General features: G+C 32.0%; 2 protein-coding genes and 1 non-coding gene across 4 annotated transcripts; 2 read left to right on the forward strand and 1 right to left on the reverse strand.

The window, feature by feature from the left end:
* Window positions 1-539: 539 nt before the first annotated feature.
* On the forward strand, window positions 540-610 carry TRNAG-GCC (transfer RNA glycine (anticodon GCC)). The gene has a single exon. It is a non-coding gene; the product is annotated as a tRNA-Gly (tRNA).
* Window positions 611-1,912: 1,302 nt separating this feature from the next.
* Window positions 1,913-3,635, reverse strand: LOC145138253 (uncharacterized). The gene is made up of 7 exons (XM_079072358.1): window positions 3,499-3,635; window positions 3,303-3,399; window positions 2,983-3,050; window positions 2,782-2,854; window positions 2,551-2,663; window positions 2,256-2,463; window positions 1,913-2,171 (listed from the first exon to the last, which is right to left on the reverse strand). The coding sequence occupies exons 2-7, from the start codon at window positions 3,384-3,386 to the stop codon at window positions 1,995-1,997; spliced, it is 723 nt and encodes a 240-aa protein (XP_078928484.1). The 5' UTR covers window positions 3,387-3,399; window positions 3,499-3,635; the 3' UTR covers window positions 1,913-1,994.
* A 1,816-nt stretch (window positions 3,636-5,451) lies between these two features.
* On the forward strand, window positions 5,452-8,323 carry LOC145141088 (ARM repeat superfamily protein). 2 transcript variants are annotated; one of them, XM_079074431.1, is made up of 8 exons: window positions 5,452-5,734; window positions 6,869-7,002; window positions 7,084-7,180; window positions 7,268-7,304; window positions 7,377-7,515; window positions 7,597-7,723; window positions 7,847-7,965; window positions 8,068-8,323. In XM_079074431.1, exons 1-8 carry the CDS (start codon window positions 5,575-5,577, stop codon window positions 8,107-8,109), a joined length of 855 nt encoding a protein of 284 aa, XP_078930557.1. In that variant the 5' UTR covers window positions 5,452-5,574; the 3' UTR covers window positions 8,110-8,323. The 2 variants fall into 2 exon arrangements, with proteins under 2 accessions (XP_078930557.1, XP_078930556.1); XM_079074430.1 differs by having other exon boundaries at window positions 5,453-5,734; window positions 7,084-7,304.
* Window positions 8,324-8,878: the final 555 nt, after the last annotated feature.

Below are 8,878 nucleotides of genomic sequence, written 5' to 3' on the forward strand. Positions count from 1 at the left end.
AGGGATGATAAAGAGACGATGATGAGAGACTTTGGAGAGTATTTGAGATTTGTGTTATTTTTAATTAGCATGTCAATAAGTATACCGGTTTATCAGATTGCCTAGCTAAAAGTGATGTAATTAACACAAATTTTATAAATTAAATAACTAATTGTGAAAAAGATATCTTTAATAACCAATTCGGGGAAAACAACAAACTTGATTATGATACAGTATCAACTTCCCAACAATATACATACAAAGTGTGTCTTGAATAAGATTCAACCGTGCAAGCTTAAATCAATCATAACATATTAACTTTTCTCGATTGTAATAAGTTTTTCATATAAAATATCACTACAGTAAACCAAAAATAGACCAGGAAATTAAATTTGATGTTTCCATCACTATTTCTTGTAAATGGACTCAATACAGAACAAATTTGACACATTTTATCTACCGAAATATAAAATATAACTAAAAATGTGTTGTTCTCAATAAACGTGGAATATCATTATGTGTTTGTCTGTATAGAATATATTCGGCATTAGAAATATCTAGCACCAGTGGTCTAGTGGTAGAATAGTACCCTGCCACGGTACAGACCCGGGTTCGATTCCCTGCTGGTGCATTAAAACATTTTGGCCCCTTTTAGTTTTAGTTTTTTTACACAAGTCATGACCAAAATTCTTTTATCACAAACCAACCAACCAAACTTTTAAGATTTTGAAATTCCACACCCAATCTTTAAAAAGTCTGCTTGCTAACCAACTTTGTAATTTTTATTTCTGGTTTTACGTTCGTAATGGGGTTAACTAAAAAAAAGTAGAAAATTCTATAGCTATAGTAAGGCTTGATCATTTATTGTAAACTTTTTTAATCATTTTATGTAACATTCTTTTCATCATTTATTGTAGATTTTAGTCACAATGATAAAAAAAATAATAAGTTTGTTAGATTATTTAAAAAAACATGATGTTATTATACATTGTTAAAATGGTTAATCTACAAAATCCCCATTGTACTTTTCTCAAATTTTTTGTTAAGAACGAAATTGGTCGATTCCATTAGAGAACTTTCTTTCCTTTGGTACTTTAACATGAATGGTAACTTTTTTTTTTTGGGGGGGGGGGGGGGGGGGGGTGGGGGGGTGTTAATTGATTAAAAAACCATATGAACACTTTGTAATTGATTTTATGCTCTAGCTTCTTGCTAGTGCCGTTTTCTTTTTTTATATATGGCTGGTTGTTGTTTTTTTTTTTTTTTTTAAAATGAAGAGAACAAGATTCAGTTAAGTCCTTAAATGTTTCATTATGCTCGATCATGAATCTTGAAGAGAACAAGTTGATAATAAAATTACATCTCATACTATTTTAGACAGACATTCAATGACCGGAGTAATATACGAATCTATAGAATTTTACCATTAAATGGATTGCAAATAATACTTCAAGTTTAGAAGGATATGAATGAAATTTTCTCAATGGATAAAAGAAAACAAACCTTTAAGAATTCATAGCTAGTAAAAAATAACAAGATCAGTTGAAACTAGCAATCTCAATGATTTAACTCAGGGTTTAGTATAATCTAACACTACATCATCAAAATCAAATTGATCATTCTAGAAGTAAATCTCAGACAATTTACAGATATAATCAATCGGCTACAAGTATAATCTAACAAAATCTGACCAAATAGTCTTCGTTCTTGTTCAATCTAACGAATTTTGCAGTTTAGTTAAGTATAATCTATCTGAATCGTTGCATCCATGTTTGTGTCATTTTGAGGATTTTCAAATGCACAAATGTTTTTAATGTAATAATGTGATATTGAATAATTTTTTAATCAAATACATAATCATAAAAAGAGATTATAGAAGTTAATGTTTGGATGTAGTTGGTTTGAAGTTGTAATAATAATAAGACACTTAACCTTTTGAGCGTGTAATAATTTCTGATTTTATTATAGTATAAAATATGACCAATTCATGTAAAATAGTTGTAAAGTTTATCTGGTTAAGTGAGCTTGATAAGAAGAACCACCATGACGAAGATACACGTCATTAAAAACATGAGAAACCACGTGAAGCATGAGGTGTTGGAAGTCTGTGTGTATACAGCCATAGCCTGTGTATTCGCTTGCCCTGTGCTTGCCAGGCTATGCTCCGCTGCTTTTTCAGTCGAATCAAGAATCTGCACTCAAAAGTCAAATCCCACCAAACAAATAGTCAATAGTCAATGGTCAATGGTCAATATACAAATGTGAAAAAAACTTACTCTTTCCGTATTTTGTATGGATTTGTTCATCAAAAGACTTCTCTCTTTGAGCTGTCGTGCCAAATCCACCATTTCATCTGTCAAATCTTCTTGAAGTTTCCTGTGTTTTGTGATATGTGCTTGTGCTGCAGCATCCAATTTAACAGGTGATGATGAACCAGATGATGATTCACAACTATCTTGGCCTCTATGTTCACCAGAAGAAGGCCTGAAATCAACAAGATCCAAAATCATATGAGATAAAACCTAAATTCACTAATTCAGAATGATTGTCATTTCTCTAGTTTCTGCTTACACTAGTCTTCTTCTCAACCCTGGTGAAAGGCTAATACTTTCTTCTTCTTTTTTACTGTTGTTTTCTTTAACACATGTTTTCACTCTCAGCTCATGCGTTTGTACAGTCTCCAGCTGCCAAAAATTGTTATACATATATATGATTATGTAGATTGTATCATCTGGAGTATTTTAAAAACTACATATATATATATATATATATATATATTGTAACATATACAGACATACTTACCACAGGGATAGCCAGCTGGGCTGCAATGGCTTCAATTTTCTCCGAGTAATCATTCACTGTAGCTTTTGAAAGTCTATGGGCACAAGAGGAAAAACCATGACCTTATCAAGCATTTTGTGGAGTTCTTGGACACCATAATAGCAATCCATTCACAAATACACACGCAGAGGTGAATTAAAGAGAAAATTAAAGAAACCATGCCTGGGTAGTCCTTCTGGAGTTTGCTCTGTGGCGAGTTGTTCCAACTGTTCGCGTAAAGTAGCAACATACTGCAAGATAACCATCGAATTAGCTCCACATTCCACAATGTGAGATGTTATCAGTGGCGTTTAAATCTTGATTACAGAGACATTTAATCAAACATATGACAGGCACAATTCTGTGGCAAACAAGATTTACAAATTTACACAAGCAATGAATTACGATCAGCATTTTCCGAATCGACAACTCTCGAGGTTTCTGAAGATGTAAACTGAAAAGTGGATAAGCAAGAAAATATTATCGAAGTTTAGAGGACTTACATGCACAAGTTTCACTTTGTTTTGTTGCTGTGGAGCAGCTGCTAGCAATCTTTTCAGATTAATTTCGGTTTTACTCAATCCCATCCTCAAATCAACCCTACAACAAAACGATTTTTTTTATCGTGTACAGATATAGATACAGCGGAATAAAGGAGGAAATTGTTTATGATCAAAACATAGAATCATCGATATTTACGGTGTGACAGGAAGCAAAGATCAGTGGATCGTATGCATCGTTTTTTGATTCTTGCCCAAATGGTTGCTGGTACTGCCATTAAACGCCGATTGCCGATTTTCACCGATGACTAACCAACCGGAATATATTTCGGTTGTTTCGTTTCATCATGTTTATACTGTCCAGGAATGACCCTTCGCCTATGGATTTTCTGCTCTACACACCTTGAGCTATTGTTCGATGAAAGCCACCTACTTTGAAAGAAAGTCCCTCTGACCCCTTATTTTTGGTTTAGCCGGTGTTAAAATTGACAAGACTTCCCATTAACCTAAGTGTCATCATATATATTTCCTAAAAAAAACATCTAACTTTCTAAAATGATACCTACGTTGTATATTTATATGTGTATAATGTGCTATATTAGAAATGAGAAGTCATTTAAGATAACAATAAGGTATTTTATAGAGTACATATAATGTCATATATGTAAATAGGAAGCTATGTTAGTTTTAACATATGCTAAACCAGAAATTAGGATCATGGTGGTCATAACGAGAACTTTTTAAAAAATGGATATCTTTCGTTAATCGAAAAAAATATAGTTAAACCGCATAAATTGTCAAAATATAATGATTTGAATGTATATTGATCACAATAATATTATGCGTAGTTTAATAGCCAAAAACATCAAAAATACTACCACATAATAACACATAGCATATAATTGAGAATGTAAAAGTACATCCAGTTTTACAGAAAATTAGATGATGGTAAATATATCATATGACTTATATCACTAACAAAAAAGAAATCAAATATGCTTCTATTTTTCTTCCTACATATTTTCCTATTTATTTGAAATGATACAAATATATTAAAATATTACTACATCCGTCTCTTATTTATTGTTCACTTATAACTTTTAAAGTCTTTATTCTTTAACTTTGACCTTAAATATTTTTATTTCTAATATATAATACTTGATGCAAAATATGTGAATGTATTGTGTATTAAATGTATTTTCATTGTTATAAGTTTAATCAAGTAATACATAACACAAATAAAAATATTTAAAGTCAAAGTTGATCGATAAAGACTTTAAAAATAAAAAATAGACAGTAATTATGAGACGGATGAAGTATTAACCTTATCAAAATATGACACATGTCACCATTTCACATGAGTATGATAAAAAGGTAAGAGAGTATTTAATTTCTCCTAACCAAATAGTCCTTGTATAATTAATACAAAAAAAGAAATTAGATAATTTACGTGATGGAGTACTAATATTTATGTATAACCATATTTAATATTTTTTACACTCCTAATGGATTCAAATTACATTGTTTTGCTTGAATTTATCTTTTTTAAGAATTATTTATTTTAATTTATAACTTGGATTTGACAAAATTACAAAACTGTGATCTAAAAAACATTATAGACTAGCAGTATCTGGTGTTGATATAGTGTTTCAAGCCAAATATTGTTTAAAATAATAATACAATTTAGAACTAGATTAGAGAAAATATGTCATCATTCTAAATAACCTAAAAAAATATTAGAGATCAATAAGTCAACCGAAATGTTCCTGACTGTATTTAATAATAAAAAAAACAAAAAAAACACCGATTTTGTTGTCATGATACCATATATATATATATATATATATATATATATATATATATATATATATATATATATATATATAATATTCTTCTTTCTTCTAGTTCAATCTTAACTTTTGAATGTTAAAACAATTTTAAACATGCGTCCATTTGTAGCTTCATATAACAATATCTTCAATGAACAATGAACATCCATAACATCAGCACACAATAAAGAGTAAAAAATCTTACATTTTATGACTTTTGAGTAATACATGAATTGCTTAGGACATCAGTAGTATTTTCCCAAAGTATAAGGTCCAGAAAAAAAATTGCGTGGGCCGATGGCTGCAAACTTAAGCTATGATAAAATGCCTTCCCCGCAGTAACGTCGAAAATTTGGAGTTCTTAGCAAGATTTAGGGTTTTGGTAACTCGATCTCTCCACCTTTCTCTGTTCTTGAAATCACAACAAGCTTCAAACTGATATCAGAATGGCGGTTGATGGAAATTCGTTCGAAGTCACCCCCGAGACAGAGACATTTCTTTGTGAGCGATTATTGGACCAAACGCAGCCAATTTCGGAGCGGTTTAGAGTTCTATTCTCCCTCCGAAATCTTCGAGGCCCTGCCCCTCGCAATGCTCTGATCCTGGGTTTGTTCTTTTTCTCTGTCTCTGTGTGTGCGATATTTTTCGTAGTTTCTGTTCTTCATACAATAATTGTTTGCTTCGTAGACGATTCCGAACTTTGCTTGGTGTTATAGTGTTACTTGAAACCTAAACACTTGTTGACAATTGGCGAATTTGTAAATAGTATTATGCTTCTAAGTTTTTTTCTCAACAATTGATTGGCAAGAACGTCAGTATTGGTTGTATGATTAGCGTATTCAGAGCCGGTCCAAAAGAAAAGGACCCTCAAAAACACCTATTTTTGCTTGTATTAAAAAAAAGTGGCCTGAAATCTGTTTATATGAATAAGGAGCTATAAAATGAAAATATTTAAACCCTACACACAATGACATCTACATTTGACAAATCAAAGCAGTCTAACCCACTTGTTTCCTGAACCATTTTCCTTGATCAAAATCCATGGTGTTTGATGGGTCTATAACAATTGTTCATAACCCACTTGTATCCTTAACCATTTGCTTGAATTTTACAATCACAAGGTTATGTAGCATCTAAGTCTTCAAAAATAAAGAATTGAAAAAAATATATATATGATTCAACATTCATGCCAAACTCATACACCAAACATAATGACCACTTGGATATTTAATGCTTTACCATTCTGGTCTTTTCTTGGGCTTAATGGCTTCAGTGCTCTTGCCTGTATCAACTTTAAAGTCTTGATATGCATGATCTTTAGCTGATGCACCTGAATTTTGTTTTGCTCAACAGTTTGTTAAGCTGATATGATGGAACCTTAGAGTGTTTATATTACCTCTATTGGCACAACCCTCCTGTTGACAAACACTTGGACGACAATATTTTTTTTATGAACACTATTATTGTTTATTGGAGTTTGGGGTTTATTCTAACTATGATTGATTCAAGAAATTAGTATAAATCCAAATTCAAGAAAAGAAACTCATACCAACCGGTCAAATAGGAATGAATTGTTTTTAGATTGAAGAAAGGCATAAGATTCTCTTTGCAAAAACTTAGTTTTGCCTCCTATGCTTCATGGAAAATAATCATACATAGTTGGCTCATTTTTTATGTATGTATATTTTGAATACTGGTGAATAGTTTTAAGAGATATATATATAATTTTGGTTAATGCAGCAACAAAAGATTCTTCAAACCTATTAGCACATGAGGCTGCCTTTGCTTTGGGTCAAATGCAAGATGCTGATGCTATTCCTGCTTTGAAGCTTGTTCTTAATGATCTTTCTTTGCATCCTATTGTACGCCATGAGGTTGGGTTTCTTTCTTTGATGCATTTGACAACATTTGTACTTATGTTGTTTTGCTAATGTGTTGTGGTGCATAATGAATAGGCTGCAGAAGCTCTTGGTGCCATTGGTTTAGAGAGTAATATTCCTGTTCTGAAAGACAGTTTGGATTCAGATCCAGCACAAGAGGTTAGAGAGACATGTGAGTTGGCTCTTGCTCGAATTCAGGAGCTTAAAAATGTTAGTGACACTGACACCCATCAATCACCATTTCTTTCTGTTGATCCAGCTGCACCTGCTTCTTGCTCTTCTGTACATGATCTAAGGTGCTGTTTCTTTTTTCACTTAATCAATGCTTTTTAGTTACAGATGTTTATAAATCTTGTTTTATTATGTAGGGAAGTGATTTTAGATGAAGAAAAGGGGATGTACGAGAGATATTCAGCTCTTTTTGGACTCCGGAATCATGGAGGTGATGAAGCAGTTGCTGCCATAGTAGAATCTTTGAATGCAAAAAGTGCTTTATTGCGACATGAGGTCCACATTTATCTTCAATCATGATTTTATTTATTTATTTGGGTAGGAAGGATAAAAATATAAATTTTCATGGGATTCCAGGTTGCGTATGTGTTGGGGCAATTGCAAAACAAATATGCTTCAGATGCACTCTCCAGGGTACTTAAGGATGTGAATGAGCATCCTATGGTTAGACATGAAGCTGCTGAGGCCCTTGGCTCTATTGCAGGTTTGCTTACATTTACATATTTGCTAATTTGGGTAACAAACTATTTGTTTTGCCAATTAACATTTTTATGTAAAATTGGTGGTGCTCTAGTGACATTTTTTTCTTTTTTTGGGTGGTTGACAGATGAGGAGTGTATCTCTCTACTTGAGGAATTTTCCAAGGATCCAGAGCCCATTGTTTCACAGAGCTGTGAAGTTGCTTTAAGCATGCTGGATTTTGAACGTTCTGGCAAATCATTTGAGGTAATAATTCTCAACATATATGATCAAACATCTCCAATTTTGCTCATGAAAAGTTGTATCATTTCCAATATTTATTTATTTTTTATTATTATTATTTTGCAGTACCTGTTTATGGAGGCACCTCAATTGCAGGAGGCAGCATAATGAATGGTATTTGACTTGATTGTAGTTTTCTGAGATATCTATCGAGCATTGAGCTATTGTCATGATGGGATGGGATGGGATGTCTTCATTCTTTAAACTTTAAACCAAACAAACACCTGGCCATATCTGTGTGACATATGATATGACTTTATGCAGACAGGTAGGCTTGTCTAGAATATGATAACATGCAATCTCAAACCTTTTTCTTATTTCATTATTACATCTTTTAGCTGTAAACCACATAATACCCAGAAAGAAAACTGAAGGCTATCTTTGTACATATTTATTTGGGAAAATTGCAGAAAATAACTCATCCACTTAGATCAACAGTCAACAAAGTTTAAATTATTTCCGCAATAGCAACCTACTATGTGGTTTGATTGTGATTATTCCAAATTTGATCGTTATTATTCTGCTTCAATTGATTCTTTGAGGTTATGTTTTACTGTTGGTGTTTGCGTTACTGATCCTCCAAGTTACCTTTTGCTATAATTGGTAGAAATTATGAGTACCACCTTGCTTATATCGGTAAAAGCAGCAAACTATGTGGTTTACCCAACGTAACTTTAGTGTACGATTAAGAACATAAAATTTGGGATGAAACAAAAATAAGGAGAAGAAAGCTCTAAAATTCAAGGAAAAAAGGACCATGGCTTTTAATTAATGTTTAATTACTTTTAGTTCATATTTAATTTTTAAAATATTAAATTTTTTTATTTACTTTTAAGAAACCATTGTTTTTTTAGGATCATTTATCTTGAAAAATCAT

This window comes from Lactuca virosa, chromosome 9 (assembly GCF_052849685.1).
Source record: "Lactuca virosa cultivar CGN04683 chromosome 9, Lactuca_virosa_CGN04683_v6, whole genome shotgun sequence".
Taxonomy (NCBI): domain Eukaryota; kingdom Viridiplantae; phylum Streptophyta; class Magnoliopsida; order Asterales; family Asteraceae; genus Lactuca; species Lactuca virosa.

Bases quoted from the DNA above. Each gene is read 5' to 3' on its own strand.
- LOC145138253 (XM_079072358.1), bottom strand. From the start codon at position 3,386: ATGGGATTGAGTAAAACCGAAATTAATCTGAAAAGATTGCTAGCAGCT. The intron at 2,664-2,781 runs GTAAGTATGTCT...AATTTTTGGCAG, and splicing joins CCCAGCTGGCTATCCCTGTG to CTGGAGACTGTACAAACGCA. The intron at 2,172-2,255 runs GTAAGTTTTTTT...TTTTGAGTGCAG, and splicing joins CCATACAAAATACGGAAAGA to ATTCTTGATTCGACTGAAAA.
- LOC145141088 (XM_079074430.1), top strand. From the start codon at position 5,575: ATGGCGGTTGATGGAAATTCGTTCGAAGTCACCCCCGAGACAGAGACA. The intron at 7,516-7,596 runs GTCCACATTTAT...ATGGGATTCCAG, and splicing joins GTGCTTTATTGCGACATGAG to GTTGCGTATGTGTTGGGGCA. The intron at 7,966-8,067 runs GTAATAATTCTC...ATTATTTTGCAG, and splicing joins GTTCTGGCAAATCATTTGAG to TACCTGTTTATGGAGGCACC.